The sequence below is a fragment of the Anomalospiza imberbis genome, chromosome 9 (assembly GCF_031753505.1).
Source record: "Anomalospiza imberbis isolate Cuckoo-Finch-1a 21T00152 chromosome 9, ASM3175350v1, whole genome shotgun sequence".
In the NCBI taxonomy this organism is placed as follows: Eukaryota; Metazoa; Chordata; class Aves; order Passeriformes; family Viduidae; genus Anomalospiza; species Anomalospiza imberbis.
Window position 1 is genome coordinate 28,261,887 of NC_089689.1, and position 24,397 is coordinate 28,286,283.

At 39.7% G+C, this 24,397-nt stretch overlaps 1 protein-coding gene across 2 annotated transcripts; it reads left to right on the plus strand.

The window, feature by feature from the left end:
- The first annotated feature begins 401 nt into the window (after positions 1-401).
- Positions 402-24,397, plus strand: HOOK1 (hook microtubule tethering protein 1). 2 transcript variants are annotated; one of them, XM_068198892.1, is made up of 22 exons: positions 402-505; positions 4,661-4,746; positions 6,311-6,383; positions 6,684-6,734; positions 7,706-7,838; positions 8,461-8,528; positions 9,727-9,789; positions 10,395-10,478; positions 13,069-13,235; positions 13,837-13,977; positions 15,075-15,276; positions 16,106-16,216; positions 16,507-16,594; positions 16,679-16,730; positions 17,159-17,299; positions 17,880-17,967; positions 18,289-18,323; positions 18,858-18,952; positions 19,357-19,457; positions 19,794-19,895; positions 20,579-20,647; positions 20,834-24,397. In XM_068198892.1, the coding sequence occupies exons 1-22, from the start codon at positions 455-457 to the stop codon at positions 20,990-20,992; spliced, it is 2,160 nt and encodes a 719-aa protein (XP_068054993.1). In that variant the 5' UTR covers positions 402-454; the 3' UTR covers positions 20,993-24,397. The 2 variants fall into 2 exon arrangements, with proteins under 2 accessions (XP_068054993.1, XP_068054994.1); XM_068198893.1 differs by having other exon boundaries at positions 18,858-18,940.

The window sequence follows — 24,397 nt, forward strand, 5'->3', positions numbered from 1 at the left end:
GGGCGGGCTATGAAGAGGCAGCACCCGCCATGTTGGGACGGAGCGGCGCCTCCCAGGCCGTGCGGGGGGAACGCGGGGCCGCTCTCGGCCCAGGAGCTCACTCCGGGCGGGTGACACGATCGCGTTTCGCCCACACGACAGCCCGGGGGCGGGTGACGCAGCCCGGGCCGGGTGACACGAGCCCGACTCGCCCCCTCACGGAGGCGGCGCGGCCGTGAGGGCAACCCCCGCCTCCAGCGGGTCTCACCGGGATTGGCGCGAGCGCACCCCTTCTCCGCTGTGATTGGCCAGGCGCGCTGTCACTCCCGGCCTCTGAGGGCAGGGGCGGGCGCTGAGTGGTCGGTGCTGGCGGCGGCCCCGCCCCCGCGGGGACGCGCGGGCGGAGCGGAGCGGAGCGGCGCCGCCGGAGCGGGGGCGGCCTGAGGGCGGGGGGAGCGCGGCAGCCGCCGCCGTCATGGAGGCGAAAGCGGCGGAGCCGCTGCTCTGCGACAGCCTCATCCTCTGGGTGAGTGGCGCGGGGTTCTGCCGCCTCGGGGGAACCCTCGAGGGCAGCGAGGAGGCGCCAGCGGCGGGGGGCTTTTCCCTCCATCCATCCCCCGTCCCTCCGGCCGCCCCTCCCTCCGTCCCCGGCCGCGGGAGCGGGAGCTGCGGGTGGGTCGGGCACGGCCGCGGCAGTGGGGCTGCCTGGGACACGCTGCTCACAGCCAGCAAAAGGTTCCCGCGGCACCCTCGAGGGGTGGCTGTGGTGGTTGGAATATCCCGTGGGCCCAAGTGCGGCTCTCCAGCGGTGGCTTCAGTGTGGAAACTGCTCGGCAATTGACACTGTTAATAAATAAAAGCAATTAATTTGAATTGACAGGCGTAGAAACCTCAGAGTATTTCATACCGGCTGGTTAAAATGTTTATTAGTCAGGTACGCCACGCCTGGGTGTGTGATGTTACCTGTGCCAGAGGAACCTGTTTGGAACTGCAGGATTATTTAGGTCGGAAAAGACTTTTAAGGTCATCGAGTACAAACGTACTTGTGAAATTTATCAATTTCTCTTACTTCCTCTTTGTCTTTCTCTCCACGCTTCTTCTGTGACCTTGTCTGTAATTCTGGTTTTGCAGGTGCAGTAATTTCGGTGACAGGGAGCTCTATGAAATAGAACTTCTGCATGCAGGGAAGGTCACATTCCTGTGTGAAGGGTTTCTCTAGAAATAGCAGGAGTTTTGCCTCTGAGAAGTGTAAATCATGGAGAGAAGGGAGAGCTTTAGAGGCCTTGTAGAAATCCAGGAATGAAACTGGTAAAACTAAGAGGAGCAGCAGCCTGAGTAGGTGTTCCTGATTTCTGCATGGCAGTACAGAAGTGTTGATGAGTTAAAGTCTGTAATAAATCACTGATAAACAATTTCTTCCTTTCTTTTTCCTCCTTCCATTTTCCTTTTAGTGACATTGTATTTTCCCAAGGTTTTGTTGCTCTCTATAATTTTTGGTGGCCTTATGTTGGATAACTTTAATTATTTAATCTTTCTCTTTTTTTGGGCTCCTTAACTTTGTATTTTCCCCTCCATAGTCAGGTGAGAATAACTCCATCATGATTCAATGGCAAAAAAAAAAATCACTGCATTTTTTTTACATAAAAGTCCTGTCAGCAGTGCTGAACTCTTTTATTTTTCACAATTCTTGCTTTAAGTATTTCTATCTTAATTGTCATTTTTGGTATGCTTACTGTCCAATAGCTAGAACCACATCATGAATCTTAATGGAACTTTAACTGGCCTTACACTGAGCAATTGTGTCAGAGAAAAGGAAGAGCCAACCCTGTGTCCTTGTTTTCTATACAGCACTCAGCAGATCCCTGTTATTAGATTTAGCACCCTATTTCTCAGGCCTAGGTTGCAACTTAGAAACTGATTCTTAACACGTGGATGTGTTTGAAACATCTTTCACAATTTGAACTTCAGTGTGAATAATAGGGAGAAAAGTGATGTGAGGAGTTGGGAGATGGAGTGCTCTGTATTTGGAGAGAAAAGGGTTCTGTAACTCTCTGCTTCTAATGGTTTTTCAGTTTATTTACTGATTAATATAGCAAACAGATGCTTATGAGTCTTTGTATTTTGCTGCCAGATCTGGCATTTTCCTATTTTTATTTTACCAAATGCAATATTAGAAAACATGCTGCGGCCAGAGAAGAAAAAGAAGATTCGAATAAAAATGTTACCTTTTGCTTCTGCAACCCAGGTGTCATTGAATTTAAAGTTCTGAGGATTTTACAGGAAAAACATAAAGCAGCTAAACTGAATTACAGGGATAATGTTTATGAGTATCCATGAAAAATTGACTTAGGTAATATCTGCTACGGTGGAACTCACAAGCTGCAGCAGAAACAATTTTCTAAGTTAGTTATTTTTCCTCTGTGTAGAGGACAAGTTAACTGGATGTTTTTCGGTGCTGTACTGCCATTGCCTCCAAACCAGGGACTGGATGTATAGCAACATCTTTAATTGGAAGCATTTTCCACTATAAATGCACTGCTTGGCACTGGAACCCCTGGTAATGTTCATTCTGTCCAGTGGCTGACTTATTCTGTTGATATACTTAGTCTCAGAATGGGAATGTTTATTTTTATTTTAAAATCTCTTTGATTACTCTATAAAACCTCTGTCCCTCCTGTGTATAATCTGGGTGTGAAATGGAGAAACTCAACTCCTCGTTGTCAGGGGAAAATGAGGGCACACCTTCCCCAGGTGGATGGGCTGATTTCTGCTGGGCACTCTCTACACTCGTGTTTTATCTGCAAATGTTTGGTGGTAGAGCTACAAAATTAACTTTTCAGCTGTCTATTGGGAGCATAACAGCTCTGTGTCTGAGAGAAGAACTTCTGCTGTAGCAGCAAGTGGCAGAGTGCATTTGGGGTGGAATTCACAAAATGGTTTTCAGTATGAATAGCATCATATCCTTGGAGCTATATTTAGTAAAACTGAAAAAAAAATGAGAGAGGAAAGAGCACTGCTACAGTCCTGAAGTCTGTGGCTTCTTTTCCCAACCTCCTCCCCAGGCCTGCCACTTTAACTGGTTTTGCAAAAACAGTAAAAATCCATTTTGATGAAATGATTGGGCTGGCATGAGGTTTGGAGGACCCATAATTAATACTTCTGCTCTCTTATTATTTCTAGGTCTTTATGTGACTTTTAAATGCATAGAGAAACCTTGACTGTCAGTTCTGCTTTTTACCTAATTTTATTTATCTGTTTCTCTTCTGGGAGATCATGCATAAAGCAGTGTTGATGTCAGGGTTTTCTAAGGCTTTGTTTACCTGCTCTAACAGGCTCAGGTGAAAGGGTTGCACACGTGCACAGCGATTCCCTTGCTTTATGAGGGGTGTATCCAGATGGCAGCATCACAATATTGTGCCATAAAACTCTGGATTTGGGAAGGCCAGCCTGGAATGTGAACTTGCATGCTCGTACTTGTGCTGAGGCTGCTGGAGTAGTAGAAGTGAGTGCTGTCAGGCATAGCAGCTTTGGGCTGTGGTGTTCCACTTAATCTTTTATGTAACCTACAAGGGATTACTGACTTCTCACTTCCCGTAAGACAAGATTTAAACCCACTTTTTAAATTAAAAAAAATCCCCTTACTCTGCCTATTTTTCTCTTGGCTAGATTGGACTCTTCTTGAAGGAAGCAGACAAATATTCAGAATTATGGTCACTCTTTATAAAAAACACAGAGTGGACAAAAACTGCCTCAGATTCTCACAGCTGAAAACTGCTTTTCCATCACTGTGGTCCCAGTAGCTCCATTTCCCAAACACAGGGTCATTTTTTACCAGGAGTTCTGAAGAAGCTTGTGTTGCACAGGATGTTTGGGAATGCCCTTTTGCAGAGGGACAGGTAATTTAGGATATTATAAATGCAGTGACTAAGAAGTCAGTTTCTGCAGTGGATGGGGTTTATAAGGATTTGTACTTGCTCCCATTCTATTCTGTTTTTAGTAGTACTAATAATAAACTTTCTGTTTTGTTTATTGTGGTAAAGAAGGCTCTTCTTTTCCTGAGTAACTGTAATAAACTGACCTGTGTGTGGAAATAGCTCTCTCATCTAGAGTAGTTCTGAGTTGATTGTCTTTGGAGGAATAAAATATTGTTATTCTAAATATACATATAATTCTGTCAAAATATTAGCTTGGGGATAGTTCAAAAAAATCCCACAATATTTAAAACAGAGAAACATTTTAACATTGATGTAATCCCATCCTATTTTTAGTACTAGGTTCTTGTAGTAAAAGACTGGAATTTTTTTTCCCCTATCAATTTTCACACCTTATTCTGATGCTGTTTTTTGTTTGGGTAGTTATGTCCAAAACTAAGCACCGCAACATAATTCAAAGGCTGGATAAATATGACTTCAGTCTCCCAAGTTATCTTTCCATAATCTGCTTTACAATAGAAGGCCTAGCGTGAAAAAACGGAGCGTGGGTGTTCATACCAACTTTTAAAGCTACCAGTCATAACAGTCACAAGTGTTGATAAAATTAGGTTGGCTTAAAGTCTGTGTGGTTCAAAAAGGATTTCAAGTAGAAAGACATCTTGCTACATGCTTGTGCCTGAGAGGGGAGAAGGAAGATGGCAGCTAATTTATTGTCTGCTGAACTAAACCTGTGTTTTTCCCTGTTTTAGCTACAGACATTCAATACAGCTGCACCCTGCAGGGATGTCCAGGACTTGACTAACGGGGTTGCCATGGCTCAGGTGCTTCACCAAATGTAAGTTGATTCTTCAGGCGGAAGAAGAGGGATTCAGTTGCCTGAGGTCTTTGTGTTTGACAGACATAGCTGCTTTTAAAGTAGGCAGAAATTCATAATGGACAGTTTATAACAGAAGATAGGTTATGCCTTTGTGTTGCTATTTTGGGGATGATATAATAACTGATTAATGACATGGTGGAAAAGGTGATGAGAAGATGTACAAATACTGCAGTATTAAATTCATACTTGGGGATAATTGGGCAAGGATGACATTACCTTCTTCACTTTTCCCATCAGCACTATTTCCACAGTTCAGGCAAAACGTTCCTTTTTGGAATGAGAAACTAAAGATTCCAAAGGCATGGCTTTGTGTTCTATTCTTCCTGTGGTTGCTCACTTAATTTAGATTTAAGTTCTAGGTTTTACATGACAACTTACTATTTGTGTGGAAGACAAGAACTGTAAAACTTCAATTGCAGTTAATAGTTAGGAATTACTTTTGGTTAGCTGTTCTATTGGCGTGATGAAGACTGGTAGTCTGAGTGATAACACTAGTTTTGAAATTTGCATAGAGGATAGTAATGCAAGTTTTTTTGGTTTTTTTTTGAAAGAATATGATGCTACAAGACATCACTGCAATGTTATTGTTATTGTTGGCCCAGGTAATTGAAGAGAAGTCTGCATTACCAGCTCACGTTCAAAGTATCATTTTGTAATTACTAAGAAATTACTTTGACACCATCACACTCCCCCCTCACCCCCCAAAAAAAAAAAAAAAAAAGCTCATAAACCCTCTTGTCTGTTTGTAAAGATTTTAAATGTACTTTTTAAAGACAGAGCTCAGCCTTTTTCTAGACATGGCAAAACTTGATTTAGGGTTTGCTGAGAGTTGCTTCCCATGTATTTGGGGTATTAGGCAGCCACATGCTTTGGGCAAACTTCTTAACATCAAGTTGGTTCTTGTGCAAGTGGGGATAATGATTGTCCTTTATTAGGTGCTTTGAGTGAATAAACAGTGCACTGTCAAAATTAAATATTGTTAAATATGCTGTCATTGTACTGCTCGGCAGCTGAGTGTGTGTAAACACCTCCCTCAGCAATTCATCCTTACTTATGTGGCAAACTGAATCCCCTCCTGCCCAGGAGGATGCCCAGAGACATACAAAATATACAACATGCCAGTAGTTTAGAGTGTTTTCTTAATACGTGCCTTTGACAAAATGTTAGTTAGTCCAGCCTACAGGAATAGGTACCAAACATAACTTCAGCACTAGTAAAAAAAAGATGTGTCTTTACCTCATTATGGTTACTTTATCAGGTATAAAAATTCAGCATGACAGAGGCCCCCACATCCTTGTGCTCCATCCATAGCTGGCTCAGGCACACAGAGAAATCCTCCCAGCCCTGGAATGTGCCTTAATGCAGCCAGCAGGATGGAAGTTTCCTGTGATATAGTTTACCTTGCAATCTTCAGGAGTTCCTACCTCGTTAGACACTGGAGTTCAGCATCAGATGATTTAATGCTGGGAATTTGCTCTTATTTATTTAAGTCTGTGCTCATTGATTAATAATTTTGTTTCAGAGATGTTGCCTGGTTTGATGCATCTTGGCTCAGTCGCATCAAAGAAGATGTTGGTGACAACTGGAGAATAAAGGTATTTAAAACTGAAGATAATGAAGTTTGTGGGGTTGGCTGTCCTGAGATCTGGCAGTCCAAAAACTACAGAATTAAGCTCAAGCTTTTCAAGGATATTTTAAATGAACTTGAATTGTCTGTTGACAGTTTAAGTGCCTTCCAGCATTGCTGGATGGGGATTTTCTGCTGTGATATTTCTCTTCCTATGTCCTCTCATGGAGCTGCCTTGTAACCATTTTATTAGAAATTATTATTTGATTTAATAAGAAGTAAAATTTTAAATAAAATTATAATCTTGTCTTTCATGTGCAACAACTAGTCCAGTAATTTGAAGAAGATACTGCAAGGAATTATGGACTACTATCATGAGGTATGGAAAAAAACAATTTACTGTTGTTCTCATCGTTAAACACGATGATTATTGCTCCCCTTGACTTAGCCAAGTAGAAAAAAAACCTGTAATTTGTTTTGAGGACCTTTTAGGCAACAGATATATGACAATTATCTGTTAAGTGGGAGGTCTGAGTGAATATGAAATTAATTTGAGCAGGTGTATTTTAGATAAGGCTCTTGGAGTACAAACTGGGAACCATGTGTCTGCCCAGGTGAATGTTGAAAGGACTGAGCTGCAGAATCCTGTTGACTTTTGTGTGTGTGTTCATGTTTGCTCTTGTCTAGAGAAGTTTTAATCCTTTTGTACACAACAGAACAGACTCAGCAACCCCAGTGTAGGTTTTGTGATATTCAGTTGGAAGCTGGGAGCCAAGGTAGGAATCCTCCTGGACGCAAAAAGTATTCGTTTGTTCTGTCTCATGCAGGGATGAGTACAGTAACCATAAAAGGCTGCTGTATTTTGAGTTTTTAAAAATTGCTGAATTTTGTATTGATGTGATTACAGTTATGTAATGGGTTTGGATTTGAAAAACTTGCCAGATCTTGTTGTGGCTTCCTGGTCTTGCCTGGGCTGAGCTGTGACACCAAGAGCCAGGCACTGATGTGCTGCCAGTTCTGAGGATCTCTGGCAGGCCCAGAAGCAGAACTTCTTTAAGCTTATGAGAAGCTTTTTGAAGGATTTGGAAGCAACTCCATCAGGAAGGGTTATTAATTCCTTTTTTATTATGTTGGTAAAATAAATGAATACTTTCATATTTGAGAAGTGTCTCAATAACTTACTATTGTCACTTTTTCTTGCAGAAGTGCTCAGTTAACTAAACCTGGTACTACTAGAGCATTTTCTCTGGCTGGCTCATTGAGCCCAGATTTCCTACATGATACCAGATTTTCATGTTCTACAAAAGTGGGAATCTACTTTTTTTCTCATAATTTAACTTTTTTTTTCAGTTCCTGGGTCAGCAGATTGCAGAAGAGCTTATTCCAGACTTGACCCGGATATCTGAGAACTCGGATCCCATTGAACTGGGCAGGCTCCTGCAGCTTATTCTGGGTTGTGCAGTCAACTGTGAGAGGAAACAAGGTAAGGCACTACCTTAACCTGCTCAGCAAATAGCAGACTTTAAGGTAGAAAATATGTAGAAACTTCTCTTTCTTATCTATTAACATTGTTAATTTGCTGAATGCCTGTTCTGAAACTGGATTTCACTTAAAAGCAGAAATTTCCTGGCAAATGTCTGTGAATAAAACTCAAAACTTTGTTCAGTGTAGGTTTTAAAATATAGTCTGAAATGTGTATGGTTTATTCATATTGTTAAAATATGTACCAAGACTTATTCAAATGCAAATATAGCAAAATTAAATTAAGTCCTTAAATTAGAAACTGCTTTTATCCCTTCAGAGGCTCAAGCCTGAATTGGTGGTTTTCTCTCCTGTTATCAGAACTACTCCTCCATGCTCTCATGGCATCTCTCCTTAGGCAGAGTATGTCCAGTTAAGAGTTTATAATCTTTTGTGCTTATCTGCCATGTTACTGGATAATAATGATGGTTAATGGTATGCCTCTGTATGAAGAGACCACTACTTGTTTTGAGGGAGCTTTATGGATAATAGTTTCTTCTGGATCTTTCAGCAAACAGTTTATCATATTACTCAAACCACTGAGATGACCATTGTCATGAGTCTCTACAAATCCTTTTTCACAGAACACATACAGAATATCATGACCCTTGAAGAGTCTGTTCAGCATGTTGTCATGACAGCCATCCAAGAGGTAGGTAACAATTCATAGCCTGATGCTGTCAGTTGAGAAGTCCAAAAACCTTTTTGTTGACCTTTGTGAATTTTTTCATCCAAGCAAAGGTCAGGGAGGAGTATAAGTACTTTCCTAATTATTTGGGAGGTTTGGAGCCAAGAGACCTTCAACCCCAGCCAAAAGGTTTTAGACTCGTGGTGCCCAAACATAAAACAAATGCTTAAGATTTTTTTGTTCCACACAAGAAATGTATACAGTTGCCAGACAGTGATTATGCTTGAGTTAGATCCTGAAATTCTGTCCCAGTGCTGTTGTCTTGGTTCCAGAGTTAAGCTGATTGTGTTTGTGAGGTTGCATTGTTCTGACAGACCATTCCAGCCTCTGACTTACAAGCTTGCAGCTGCATCTCTTCTATTTTTGTCATGGTGTGCTCCTCCTCCTGTCTTAATTTGTTCTTGGATCATCTTAGTGATCCAGCTCACGGCTTAGCTCTGCAGTCACTGGCTTTTGAGAGCTTCAGGACTGTGAAGCAGAGTGTGAAGAGAGGCAAAAACTAAATACTGACTGTGAAGAGAAGGTGGTGTGTAATTGCACCCTCATCAAGGTAACAGTGGAGTTGATAATAAACTTCATAACTTAGATTTAAATTGTCTGTATAGTCTTTAAAGGTGTACTTGTCCTGTTGGTAGAAATAAATCCATAAAGCTTGTGTTTGTTGTCTTCTGACTAAGTAAACTTTCTAGAAAGAGGTCTAGAAATAATTCAGTAATTTCTGAGTGAGGAGTAAAGCCCTTTCATTATTGGTAAATACACCCTGTACATCTTTGTATCTGAGAAGTAATGTTCTCATTGTTTGTTTAGTGGCAATTATTAGGACACAAAGAAATGTGAAAACTGTTAAATTAATGAAGTCCTGTCTTCTGGTTCATTCCAATTTGACTGACTCAGGGGTGGCAATACCTTCAACACGTCACACATTCGTCCAATACAATGTTACTGCAAACTTGGTTGTTTTTGAGAGGAGGGAGGTAAAAATCACCTTACTGTAGATCTGTTTAAATCTTTTACCACCCATGAGATGAGGAGGAACATTATTAATCTGTTTTGGTATATTGAAGGGATGCAATAACACAATGGAAAATACAGTTGGTACTGAGTAGACTTACAGATCTATAATCTCTAATTTAACCTTTTCTCCTGTGGCTTCTTTCTGTAGCTCATGAGCAAGGAAGTAACAAGTGCTTCCCCATGTGATGCATCAAGTGAAGTGGAACAGCAGGTAATTGCCTGATCCGTGTTGCTATTGTAGATCAAGCTTGAACAATAAGTTGGTATTTGGCCATCCCTCAAATGAAGAAATGCTGGTTTTCAGTGCTAATTAACTGAAAACTTAGGTGTTATTCTATAGCTTCTTTAAAAACCCACAGTGATTGCATGGGGTGAAACTGGTCATTGCAAACCTACATTGCAGGGAGGGGTGCTCCCAGGCTCAGCCTTGTCAGGCTGAGTACTTCAGGTTACTTTTAAGGGGTTGTGAAAATTCCTGATAACTTGAACACTACAAGGTGTTGCACATAAAATGAACTTGTCTTTAAAGGGATTTGGAAATGGTGACAGCACATCCCTGTGTTTTGTTATGCCTTTAACCTAAGTTGTTGTGATTACTACACATAATAATTTACTTTCTAAGTGTGATAGTAATTTAGAAGGCAAGTGAAATGAGCAGGGGTCCTGATCTAACAGAGTGTTTATAGGTTTGTGTGTCAATGTGTGCACCCAACAGCCAACTTAAACAATGGGTGTAAGCAATTGAGGCATTTTAGAAGCTGTAACTGAGTATTTTCAAAAGGGGCCATAGTGATTGACTGCCTTATTTTTTGAAAGCTTAAAAAAGCCTTGGAAGACCTTCAGGAAGCACAAGCAGAAAAAGAGGAGTTGGCACAAAGATGTCAAGAGCTGGATTTGCAGGTAAGAAACAATCAGCTGTTTGTTTCTTTAAGATATAGTGGTGCTACTATTAAGATGCTGAAATTTTTAAGGGCAAAGTGCATTTTGCTTTGTTTAAATTTTTGTGAGAATTTGTAGATGCTTGTTGCTTGTGGGGTAAAAGCAATTATTCTGTGCTCCAAAATGCAATTACTGGAAAGAGTTTTCTGATGGAAGTGTAAGCTGAGGTCCTGTGCCAGCTTATCTCAAAGGTTCTTTGTCTCAGGTTAATAATACCTTAGTAGCAGGTAGTGTTAAAACAATGTTATCATGGCTTTAAAAATTGCCCTTTTAATTCTTAGTCCTCTAGTCTTTTGTACCGTGTCCAAAAAATCCAGTTCATGTCATAAACAGTCATTAGATTTAATCATAGGAAAATCATGTTGTTTCAATAGGAGTTGATGAATGACAAAAATTTCTAATTTATCTAAAACTTGCTAACTTTTTCTCATATAAAATTGCAACATGGAGGAGATTTCAGGATAAAAATAATGAAAACTAATATATCCTTGCTGGCATTTTCAAACAACACTAATAATAGGCCTATTTTTGTTTTTAATGGATATAGCAGTTAATCAAGTCACTCTTGAGAGAAAGGAGAGAGGACTTCATGACAATAAAGAGAAATTTGCATTTCAATCAACACTTTAAAGAAAAAAAATCACTTATTAGCCCCTCTCTTATGGCACTATAATCTGAGAATAGAAAGAGTTTTATCTGGAAAGGCAATTCATGTCAGATTTGGCTCTGCACAAAGAGAATATTGGGGTGGCATCTTCTTGTAGGAGCCAGAGGGCTGTACTGGCTGTGTGAGCCTCTGGAAATGAACACCCACAAAAGCAGAGGCCAGTTTTATATTTCTGCTGACAATGACAACTGTAAAAGCAGAATACTTGTGTCTAAAGCAGCTCAGAGCTACTTGCCAAGCCCAGGAAGCTGCTGCTATAACTGAATTGATGTTCAATTTTCTTTTTTTCTTGAGGCAGTAGTAAGGCTTCCTAGTGAAAGCAGAGATCTAAAAATTCTTGTGAGAAGAATCAGCTGGAGAAGTCCCAGGTGTTCTCCTGTTTTCCCTGACTTTTCTTCCAGAATTCTCTATTAATTACTCATAGGTGATACAGAGCCAGTTGCTCATAACATGGCATGGGACAGGTGAAAGGTGTTCAAGGGAAAGGTACTGAATATAAACAGATGAGCTAATGACAGCACAGCTCTGTAATACTGTGTGTGTCTTCAAAACCTCTCCTCCTAATTTCTGTTGACTGTGACACTATTTCTGCTACATTGAAATAATTAAAAAAGAAGAGAAGGCTACCAGAAAGCAACTGAGAAAAGATGTAGAACTTGCTCTGAGTTGTGTCACAGTATGATCTTCAGGGTTTTTTTAAGTCTGAGATGAGTGATGTTTCAGGATTATTCTGAAAGTCTGAATGTTGTGCATGCTTAAGGAGTGGCTGACCCTTGAACAGGAGGCTGAGCAAGGCTCAGATGTGCTCCCTACTCACAGGTGTTTGTGTGCATGTAAATAGTAAATGACGTTTGGTACATAAAAAGGAGTGAACCTAGAAAGCCAGCACCTCATGAAGTGGCAGATTAATCACTGTTTGACTTTTACATGTTTGCCTGATGGATTTTTAAATTATTATCACAAACAAATTGTTTCTTAATATTGCATACTGTAGATTATATCTGTTTAATGATGTCATCATGATATGTTTTATTTTATTTTATTTATTTGAAGCCGTAATATTGACTTGACGCTTCTCATTTAAACTAATTCTTAATAAATTCACTTGTAAGGTCTCAGTCTTCCTTGATATTTTCCAAGAGTATAAGAAAGGTAGGTTTACTTTATAATTCAGGAAAACATAACCCAAAAAGCATATTGTCCCTGTTTAAATGCAGTCGACTAACACATGCTGCGTGCTCTTCTGTTCGACAGGACGTTAAAATTAACACAGCACCTTTCACTAGACAAACTTTAAAGGTTCTATCCTCTTAATCCTCGTGGCTGTGAAGCTGGCTCGTGTCAGTGAAGTGCTGTAGCCCCTGTGCTTAGCTGTGACACCGGGTAGCCGTGTGTGTGCTGCCAGGGTTGCATGCTCCCCCGAGGCTGGCCAGGCTGTGCGTGCGTGTGCGCTTCGGCTGACCCCGCTTCCCGCAGCCATCCCCGCTGAGCACGGCGGCCTGGGCTGCTGGCCATGCCCTGCTGCTTCTGGTTGTCAACTACAGGCAAGATGGACACTTGTTGCAGCAACACTCAGAGTTTTTTGTACGGCATCCGTGGTGTTTTTAATGGAAGTAACAGTTTCTCTTCATATCACTTTGTCTGCCTTTTTACCGTGGTTTCAGTTACAGAAATTTGTCTTTTTTATTTAGAGGGACTTTTCCTTTAGTGCTTCATAACTGTCATACAATAAAGCATCTGTATGCTCAAGTGTGCTCTTTAAACTACATTCTAAAACTTCTAAATGCTCAGCCTTTTTCATAAACTAATTTGGTGATGTATTGCTGTCATGCTTCAGTTCTTTGGACAGGTCTTACAGTGTTCATGCTGTTTTATCTGTGCTAGGTGGCTGCCCTCCAGGATGAGAAAAACAGCTTGATATCAGAAAATGAGATTATGAATGACAGACTAGAGCAATTAGACGACTCTCTTGATGATCCAAATACTGTGGTTGCAAAAAAGTATTTTAGTGCACAGTTGCAGCTGGAACAATTGCAAGAAGAAAATTACAGGTATGAAATTATTTTCCCCCAAAATCTCTCACTTGACTAATGCTCTCTGAAAATTTCTGGTACTCTTTGGGGCTTTTCCATCTCAATTTCTTTTGCATTAAAAGCTGCCTCGTGCTGTATAAGCATATTTTAAAGGCAATCGTTACATTAAAAAGAAAAAGAATCTGTTACTTTTTGTAAAAAGTATCAGTTTGTAACTGCAATAGCCCTCTAATATTTCCAAAATAGGAAGAATGTGATGGAAGGCAAAAAAAATGAGTGCTGATTTGTATGTCAACAAATCAAAACCTAAACCCCCCCCCCAACGCCACCATGTCTCTGAACTGATTTCTTTCTTTCTTTAGTCTCTCTGTGATCCATATTGGGAAAGAGAATCACTTTTCATGTCATTCCTTGATAGTGATGTGATAAATTTGCAGTGTGTAATGCGTTATGGTTTAGCAGGTAGACAACAAAATGTTCATGTTTATTGTAACATTTTCCCAGCTACTTTAATCAGTAGTTTTCCTTTTATCTTGTTTCTTTTTAGTAATTCTAGTAGTAAATGAAACTGTGCAATAGTGATGAGTTCCTAACAAAAATACTGGTTTTGATCTGGTAGGCTTGAAGCTGCAAAAGATGATTATCGTGTCCATTGTGAAGACCTGGAAAAGCAATTGATTGAGCTGCAACATAGAAACAATGAACTGACCTCTCTGGCAGAAGAATCAAGAGCCTTGAAAGATGAAAATGACATTCTTAGGTATGTAGCAGAGAGAGCTCCACACACACACAACAGGATTTAATGGCTAAATCCAAGGATTTGTATTTAACAAGATTTTTTGAGAGGTTATTTCTGTAGATCTTACCTGAATGAGCTCTTTGGCTAAGCAGAGGTGAAATGCAGGCTTTCAGGGAAAGGCTTCATTGTTTGACAAGAATAACACATGGAATTTGTCTGTGAAGCAAAATTAATGACTATGGAACTTGAACTTCTTCATGTGGGACAGAAAGTGGAAGTGCTCATGTAGAAAAGCATATATACAACTAGAATTTTAACCTAACTTTTGGTGTCAGCATTCTAGGCCAGATTTAGGTTAGTGAGATCATTAACAAAATGGAGATGAAACACACAGTAACTTTCATGAGAATTCAGTATAGCATTCCAGCTTGTGTAAACTGTATTAAATACCTGGCCACCCAAGAAATATCCAAAATAAATTGTATTGTGAAAGCAGATCTGCTATTCATAAAATAATATGAATAAAACATGGATAGAAAAGTGGTTTCAGGTGTTTAACTTAGTGGTTCTTAAATAACATCTGAAACAAATCCTAGCTGTAGATTTTTTCCATTATTTTCTTGTACCAGCTTCTGATGGGATATGAATGCAGCTAATAAACACAGATATTAAAATTAATTTTAAAATTATGGTCCCAATGTTTTCTTACCATGTAGATTTTTTTAAATGATCAGCTGACAGGTGATCACTGGTGTATCTACCAGTGATTATTTTCACAAAGCAGTTACATTTTAATTCTGAATAATCCCCCAGTGAGATCACACCAGGCACCAGTATTTTGAGGTGACTGTCTAGCGCAGGATGTTGTGGTGCACAGAATTCCTCAGGGATATGTGACCCACTAACCCTTGCTCATATTTCTGGCATGTGACTGTCAGTCTCACTTGGTCTGGCTGATTTCAGTTTTTATAAGCAAGTTTGTGTCGATTATACATTTAAAAATAAAGCAGTGAAATGTAACTGCTGCTGAGCATGTCACTTCTCTCTTTGAAAGTAGTGTGTGTCAGCAGAGTTTGAGTTTTGTAATCTTTCCTTCTGGTTGCTGTTTATACCCCAAGGGCTACTGCAGACAAGGCAAGCAAGCTGGAGTCGACGGTGGAAGTGTATCGGAAGAAGCTGCAGGACCTGAATGATTTCCGCAGGCAGGTCAAGTCCCTGCAGGAGACCAACATGATGTACATGCACAACACCGTCAGTCTGGAGGATGAGCTCAGGAAAGCCAACGCAGCACGAGCCCAGCTGGAAACCTACAAAAGACAGGTAGTGCTGCACTTGTGTTTGAAAGGTTCCTTTTTCCCCAGGTAGCTGGGAACACCTTAGCAATTCCGCATCTTTTGGAATTTGGGAGTTGTGAAAACTCCTTCATGCCCTGTGGTTCCCTTGTGGGCTTTCCCCTGTTTGTTAAACTTGCAAGCTTAACTGTAGTTGCCCTCTCAACTGATGTGAGAGTCCATAGTCTGCAGGCTTTTCTTCTTTACTCAGACTGAGGTAATTTGTGTGCCTGGGAGAGATTGTTCAGCTGTTACTGAGATCATTTGTATGGAATTATAGAATGGTTTGGCTTGGAAGTGGACCTTGAAGATGATCTCATTCCACTGCCATGGGCAGGGACACCTTCCACTATCCCAGATTGCTCCAAGCCCCATCCAACCTGAGCTTGAACACTTCCAGGGATGGGATACCCACGACTTCCTTTGAAATTGTGCCAGGGTCTCACCACCCTCACAGTAAAGAATTTTTTCCTAATACCTGATCTAAACCTGTTCTCTTTTAATTTGAACCCATTCCCCCTGTCCTGTCTCTACATTCTTATGTTCTCATATTCTTACCATTCTTCATGAAAATTAGAAGTTTCATTTTAATTTCAGTAGGAATGAAGAAAGAGTTAAATGAAAAAAAAAAACCCCAAACAAAAACCAAAATCAACCAAATAAAAATCAATATAACACCTCCCCATCCCATCTCTGCTTCCTTAAGCTTGAGGAACCAACTGTTTTATTTTGGCGGAATTGGGCAGGAAGGACTGTTTTAATGTAGCTTCATAAAGTTCTTGCAACATTCCTGTGGTAAATAATGCTTTTATGAAAAGGTCCAGGAGCTTCATAACAAGCTGTCTGAAGAATCCAAAAGAGCTGATAAGCTGGCATTTGAAATGAAGCGACTCGAAGAAAAATATGAAGCTTTAATGAAAGAAAAAGAAGTAAGTCTCTTTAAGAGTTTATTTGAGCACCTAAATCTCAGATCCTCTGCTTGAGGAGAACCTTCCTGGAAGTAGTGCCACCATAAAAAAAGGAAGTTTAGTGCTCTGTGTGTGTGTACAATCACATTTAAAACAAAATACAGAATCATTGAATTATGAAGGTCAGGAAAGATCTCCAAGATCAAGACCAGCCCAAAATTTGCATGTGCCATTATTACTTCTGATTAATGTTATTTGGTCTTAAAAGTGGTGCAGCCTGACCTAATTCCATCTCAAATGTGTCTTGTTAGAGACTGATAGTGCAGTGTGATGCATTAAGAGAGACAAATGAGGAGCTGCGGTGCGCACAGATGCAGCAGGATCACCTGAGTCAAACAGGTACTGCTTTATCTTCAGAGTCTCTTTTATTTGGATTACAGGTTTCTTTAAGTGTGCTAAATTAAACCCCTCATGTGATTTCAGGTGAAAAAAGCCATGAGAATCTTGCTGCTGAAATTCTGCCAGTGGAATATAGGTGAGACCCAAAGGCTGAGGTTTTTTTGGGATGTTCATAGGTGGGGCACGACAATGCCTCTGTGAAAGTTCAGTGTTTTCATCAATGTGATTCTTTATCCCACTCTTTGCTTTGCCCCCATATTGGTGTTAGTAATTATTTCCCCATACTAAATTTACTTTGCTTTTTTCTTAAAACCATATCAGATTGCTGTATATAAATTAGGGTTTGGAGTGACAATTTAAAACTCTGCTTATATGTCCTAAAGTTTCAAACATTTTAAGTTACCTTTTAATAACAAATTGCATTGTTACACTTGTTGCAATTGTATCATCAAGTGCAACCTGCTTGGCTCACTTTAAGGTTGGGGGAGTGAACAGGACTATTACTTCCTCCTCTTAGTCACCTTCTTAATTAACAGTGACTTTTTTTTGTTGTTTTTGCTTCAGAGAAATGTTTATTCGGCTGCAGCATGAAAATAAGATGCTCCTGCTGAAACAGGAGGGATCAGAAAATGAACGGATTGCTGAGCTCCAGGAAGAGCTGGAGCAGAAGCACCGGACAGTGAACGAGCTGGAAACTGAGAAAAGGTGATGGGTGAAACTACATCTTAAAATACAGCAAAAAGTGAACCCTGGAGTTTTTAGGGTGATTTGTGCCTTGCATCTGTAATGTATGAACCCTTTCTTTCACCAGTGTAATTGTAAATGAAGGATTCTGAAGCAAGGAAGAAGGAAGGTGGTTTCAATGTGGTAGATCTGTGTGTACCATACCCTGAAGGAAGTGTTGCTTACAGGACACTCTTCTTCACTCTGAATTATTCTTGGTAGACCAAGCATGGATGTGAACTCTCTTTCTAGAACTTCGGACTGTTAGACCATGGATTTTCTATCAATGAATGCTAAGAAAAATTACTAGAATAGGAAAATTTTTGATAGTTAACGTTTTCTCAAATCTTAAAATGACGATAGGAATTTTATTATAAAATGTTCAGTAACGTTCTGTGTGTTTGTTTCTGCAGAAGTTCCAGTCATACTAAAAGCATTTGAAATCAGTTTATTTGAGGCTTAAGTCGTGCAGGGTAGACCCTCTGAGCAACTAATGAAATAGTTGCTATTGAATGTCTGTGAGCTATTTAGATGGGCAATAACTGTGTTTTCTTCCTAAAAGGCTCAATGAAGAGCGTATTGGAGGACTACAGCAGCAGATTGAAGATCTGCAAAAGACTTTACAGGAGCAGGGATCGAAGACTGAAGGAGTAAGTGAAACATTTTGCCAGTTTTGTTTAAAATCTTCCAGTTTAGCGTCAAGTCCTTTGTTTAGCCTCTTACTTTTCAGTGTATCTGAGAAATACCTCCATATCAACTGCAGTTCAGTTGAAAAGCTCTTATTTTATGTGATTCCTTCTATGGAACTGTAACCCTTCTACTTTACTTTCAAAGTCCCTGGTTTTATCATTCAGTGGATTTATTTGCTTTTGCTTATTTAGTTGTGCTAAAGAGCACTTGTGTAAGAGCCCTTGAATGTTGCATGGTATGAAATACTGAAATACAACTGAATTTTAACTCTCCTTTCACAGTCCAGCAACCTGAAGCAGAAATTGGCAGCACACATGTAAGTAAGGCACATGCATCCACAGTAGCTTCTTTATATTAAATAGAGCACAGGAACTGCGTAAATCTTGGTAGGGATGTCTTGTTTTTCTAAGCCACTGATTTGAGAATTTTGCATAGAGTTACATATTGGTGTTGTAGTTTTGTTTACTCTGACCATGATGATCTTGTAGTACCAGTACCACTTCAGTGTCTCTTCATCACCACCAGCATTTTAACTGTTCTGATTCTACAACAGACTGCTAGAACCATCACTCAAAGTGTATTCCACTCCTCTGAAATATTTCCAGTCCTTTCAGCAGATATAGTTTTTTTCTGAGATGATGCTGGAGGGGCTTAATTGTTAATTTTCCTAGTTTTAACTAAAGGAGGATCAACTCAGAAGTGACGACTTTTATGATATTAATATTTCTATTATGAAGTGCTAAAGCTTGAAATAGTTATTAAAATACTTCTGTCATGAAGTTTAAGCTTCCTGCTGTTAAACCTGGAAATAAATTTGAGCTTAGTCTTTAGCCCAACTTTTCATTCACAGGGAAAAGTTGAATGAGGTTCATGATGAGTTACAGAAGAAAGAGGCTGATCTTGCAGAGCTCCAGCCTGATGACAGTCAGAACCGTGAGTTGTTTTGTGGGGGCTTTTTTGGGTATTTTTTTAATGAGAATGTGCTAAGTTTCTTCTGAAATGATTCCCATGTCCACTGGACTATGGGATAGTTGTCTGGATGAGGCTTTCTGCTGCAGCTTAGTTTTCAGTCTGAACTGGGGGGTCTGGAGGGGTTTTATGTGTGGTGGTGGGCAGAGAGAGGATCCTGGGGGAGTGAGTTTTGTTGAACAGTGCTTTGTAAAATGGGATTTCAGGGTCAGGTGGGACAGCTGAAATAAAAATGAGAACTAAAGCCTTCTAAACTTAAACTTCTAGCTTCTACATCATTCTCTATTTGGGGGATGGTGAAATCAAGAGAACACAGAAGCCCTGAAAGTACCATGTCTGTTTTTATTTTGCATGTCTTTGTTGATAATTGCTGTAAACAGCCCAGAAGATTGGAGAGCTGGAAGCAGCTTTACGAAAAAAAGATGAGGATATGAAAGCAATGGAAGAAAGATATAAAATGTACCTTGAAAAAGCAAGGAATGTGAGTGGCATGTTTCTGAACATATGCATTCCTCCCTCATAAATTGTTAAACAGATTGAGTGTGTGTGTCCCCACCTCCCAATTAAAAGCAGTAGCTGCAAGTTGCATTTTTAGTCAGATTGTTCAACTGCAGACAGTTAAGTCTGAGAGAATAAATAGAGTTTAGGCTGAGCATGAGATGCAGTAAGGATTCCTTTGTACCCTTTGCTCTCTGTTGTACAGGGTAACAGCCTGACCAGTGCCCAGCCTGTTCTCACACTCCTCCTTTGAGCAGATAAGATGCAGAGCTGTTGAGAATCAAACTGACTTGCAATGCTCTTGTTTTGCCTTGTCCAGGTGATAAAAACCTTAGACCCCAAGCTAAATCCAGCATCAGCAGAAATTATGTTGCTCAGAAAACAGATACTGGAAAAAGACAAAAGAATTGAAGCACTAGAGGTAAAAATTTTGCATGTATTTAAAAATAACTTCTAATATACTCTGTTTCTGATATTAGGCATTCAAGATGTTGTTTCCTGGTGATTCAGTAAAATCTGCTCGGCTGAAGTTCTGAAACAATTGACAGTAATCCAAAATAAAAAAAAAAAAAATTGGGGAAATGCATTTTTTTCACAGCAGTATTGGTGGGACTGTTTGGAATAGTTGCCTGAGCAAATAGAGAACTCCTTAGCATGATGCAGTAGGCTGATAGGTCTGACTGTATAAATGCTGTGGCCTCACATTTCTTTTATGTAATGACTGCTAGGGAAGTATATTATGTAATAGCAATTAGCCAGTCACTGGCAGTACATTCTTTTCAGGTGAAAAATTACTTAATTATTTACAGATTTATCTGATACACAGCAGAGCTCTTGTGCATTTCCCCACACAAACCCTCAGAGTACATTTCCAAGTTGCATTTGTGTTTTGTAACTGCAACTTGTGTAGTTTAGCCTCTTCTTAAAGCAGGCTGATATTTATCTCTCAGTTTTTTATGGGAATATCTTTGTTTATACTTCTAGGCTTTGTAGTTATTTGATGTATTGAAGCATTTCTACTGTCTGTGTTTATTTCACTCAGAGGACTGCAGCAAGTTTATGCAGATAAAATTTGTGTTTTAACTGAGATATGTGTCCTTGCAGAATGAATACAAAATGGCCAAGCTACGTGACTATGAGGAAAAGCTGATTGTAACTGCATGGTACAACAAGGTGGGTCAAAAATCCACTTTTTGAAACAACTTTTGCTACATGTGCCAGTTCAATCTGTGCCAGTTCAATCTTAGTTAACCTAAGAAATACAGCGGAAAAATTTCTGCGTGCATACTAAGAAAGCATGAGCAGGATGGGTAATTTTTTTTTCTTTCTGTTATTCCTGTTGTTGTTTAACTCTTTCAGAGCCTGAGTCTGCAGAAGCTGGGCATGGAAGCCAGGCTGCTGGGCAGCAGCGGCAGCTGCGGGGCCGGGCCCGGCCGCTCCTTCCTGGCGCAGCAGCGTCACGTCACCAACACCAGGAGGAACCTCACTGTTAAAGTACCAGGTGCAACATCTGATTAAACACGAGGACATGGAGAAGACTCACATGCTAAAGTGTCCTTAAATGTTTTATACCTTTCCACTTTACCTACTTGATGAGAGAGGAGGTTAGAATGCTGGGCAGCTGCACATGACAACATCAGAACCTGTCAGGAAGGGATTAAGGTGATGAGCCAGAAGCTAGCGTGTAGATTTACGAGTAGATTTAATAACTGCAGCATGTACAAGCACAACTTAAAAGATTTCTATTTGCCTTCAGATTATATTGTAAATACGAAATTTGGCACTATATATTTAAAACTTTATTTAAGTGGGTTTGGGCTAGAAAGTTGTCTTTTATAATGGGAAGATGTTATGCAAAGGTGTACTTCAGGAAACTGGCAATATTGGGCATTTTTGCTGGGCTCTTCTGAAAACAGATCTAAAAGATTGGTAACATCTTTTAAAAAAGACTTTTTAGACTAGAAAGTACAATTTTAAAAGCAAGAAAGTACTTGCATTTATAGAAGAAAATAAAGGTGTGGTACCACCTTTACTGGTACATAACCAGTTGTTATGTAACAGAAGACAGGATTTGTTTTATGAGAAGCAGAATTTCTCAGTTTATTAAAAAAAAAAAAAGCAAAGCTTAAGTTGGTGCATATATGCACTGAGGAAAACCTGTCTTTAAGATGTTGAATTCACTTAAGCCAAAAAAACTTGTCTTTTCATGGGTAAGAAAAAAGCTATTGTACTAACTCAAAAGTCTGGGTTATATTTTAAAAGTCTGGCATATTGGTATGCTGCATTTATCTGCAGAAAGGGGATTAGTTGGGAAGGAGCCCCATTTATTTCAACCTATTTATACAAGCCTGTGCATGGAAATTGCATTTCCTCTTTTTTAAATGTAGTTTCACTCGGCTCTTCTGAACTAACTGTGCTAGGCAGAGGAGTGAGAGATGGCTTTGGCAGTTACTGGCAGCAGAGGTTGTTTGTTGGCAGGGAGCAAAGTGCATAAACTGTAATAGTTTGATTGAAGATGAAATGGGGATTGTTATCTGAAATCAGTGTGCAGGAAGTTGCTTTCTTTCACAAAACTTGTGGCTTTATTTCCTAAATGTCTAGCTCTTGTTTTGAATTGTAATTTTAGGAAACCTGTTAATGTCTGTTCTTTGCAAATGGTCCAGATAAAGTTCATTATATAAAATAAAATTGCAGCAGCCCTTAAAATGAAATGAATACACTTAATTTAATTATATGAGGGTGCTGTACCAGACCACCATCTAATATAAAATTCAGCTGCCTGTGTGAATGAAAACACATCTGTCTTACCATGAAGGCGATCTTTGATTTGAGAACAGGGTTCAGCTTTACAGAATTTTTAAGTTTTGAATTGTGACATTTGGGTAGTGTGTCATTTTGCCTGCCCCTCACTATAGCTTGTCTTTTGATTTCTTCCTTCCCCAACATCTTAAATTTTTAACTGAGCATTGCATGTCATGCCAGAGAAAAGGCAAGCATTCATTTTTGATACTTAGGGTTGCTTCTTGGTTTTGGTGGTTGTTTTACAGTGCTGTATGTATGAATAGGCATTCAACAGATTTCCTCCTTCAAAAGGCATTGTTTAAAAGCCAGTCTTGTGCTCAGTGTGGCATGAGCCAGGCACGTGGCTGTTGGAGAGTGGTCTGTGGTGGTGTTCTTCAGGACTCTATGCTTCTTTGGACTACCTCGTGGGTTTTGAGGTCTTTTATTGCTGCAGTGGTGTTAGTGGAGTTGGTGTTGTTAGGGTACAGTTGCATATTTAATCTGCCAGTGCTGTGGGTGGGAGGGAGTTGGTGGTGAGCAGTGGAGCAGGAGATTAAGGCTTAGCAAGATGCTTCCATTCCTAAAGTCTGGTATTTGGTGTGTTCTAGTGAAGTGTGGAGCTGTTTCTGATGGTGTTGAATGGGTTTCTTAACCCTCGTTCTTTGCAGCATGGAAACTTTCATGGATGTCCTTCAAATACTCATGTAGTTGGTAGGCTTGATTTGTTGTACTTCTCCCAGTAGTGGAGCTGTGTCAGTAGTCTGTCAGGTGCTGAATAGTGACAAACTTGGAGCAAATGTCTTTGACTTACACTTCTCAAAACTGCAGACCCTGGGACCAAAAATAACTGAGAACCTCCCTATCATTTAATTGGAAGTTTGTCTTCTGACTAGTGATGGAAGAATTTAAGGCCTGATCTACAGGCAGGGATCAGCCTTTTTCAGGGCACGGTTGTCCTCAGTAATCATGTTGGGGTTGCCAAAATGAATCTGGTTTTCAGGTATTGGATGAAATGTTGCTTATTTGGGACTTTTCCAAACTGTTAAGAGTGAAGCCAGGGAATATCACTCAAGGGTTTCTTTGGGACTGAGAACCTGTTTAGAAGCAGCTGTTATACAACTAGTTAAACCTGGGTTCTGTCCTGTGAATGAGGAACTGATGTGTGGAAATAAATACTGGATTATAAGCCATGGTGTTGTATTCACTTCAGCTCATCTGCCTATGCACGAAGGACCATTAGGTCAGGATCATTTTAATGTTTGCTTCACCAATGTCAAACCAAAAAGCTGCTAAAAACACTGCTGTGTTACAGCTGAGCTGTGTCCAACATGCAGCAGCAGAGCCCTGTCACTCCATGTCCTTTGATGCACCACTGCTGAGGCAGGAGGCACAGAGAGGCCCCTTGGCTCTCCTGAAAGGTGAATTTGTACCAGCACAGTTCAGACTCAAATATGAGGTGAAACCACTGAATCCTGCTGAAGTTAAATGGCATTATTAGGAATTTAGCCAGTTTGCAGTAAAACGGGTAATGTAGATCCAAAGAAAACAAAAAAGTATGTTCTGATTGACATATCATTTGTTAATTATTTTTTATATAAGATTAATTACTATGGAAGAGAAGTGTTTTATAGCAATAATACAAAATATGGACTAATAGGTTCTTTTACTCAAGATGGGTCAGGCAGCAGTTTTGAGAAGATTCTTTTGCAACAATGTTATTATATAGTGGTTTAAGAAACATTCACTGAAAAGAAATTTTCACCTGATTTTTTTTTGTTCATTAAAAAATATATATATGGGTATGCTATTTTCTATGATACACACTTGGAAATAAGTAATATAAGCAATACTGATGTTCTATTTAGGTAGCCATAAATAGTTTAGGAATTAGAAAATGAAAACAATTGTTTAGTAGTTGGTAATGTCTAGTGTAATAATTTTCTTACTTGTTTCTTTTTCCCCTTCCCCTAAAGCTGGAGTTGAAGTTTTCAGTGTGCCAGTGTCTACATCTTCTGTTTAAAACAATTGTAAACACTGTGTTGCATAGAACTCGAAAAATTGCACTAATTTTTAAACTTTTGGTTTTATTTTTTTCTTTGGAAAAAAATCCTTTTATATTCACATAAAGATTTTTAAAATGAA

Bases quoted from the DNA above. Each gene is read 5' to 3' on its own strand.
- HOOK1 (XM_068198892.1), top strand. From the start codon at position 455: ATGGAGGCGAAAGCGGCGGAGCCGCTGCTCTGCGACAGCCTCATCCTC. The intron at 9,790-10,394 runs GTAATTGCCTGA...ATTTTTTGAAAG, and splicing joins CAAGTGAAGTGGAACAGCAG to CTTAAAAAAGCCTTGGAAGA. The intron at 13,978-15,074 runs GTATGTAGCAGA...TTATACCCCAAG, and splicing joins GATGAAAATGACATTCTTAG to GGCTACTGCAGACAAGGCAA.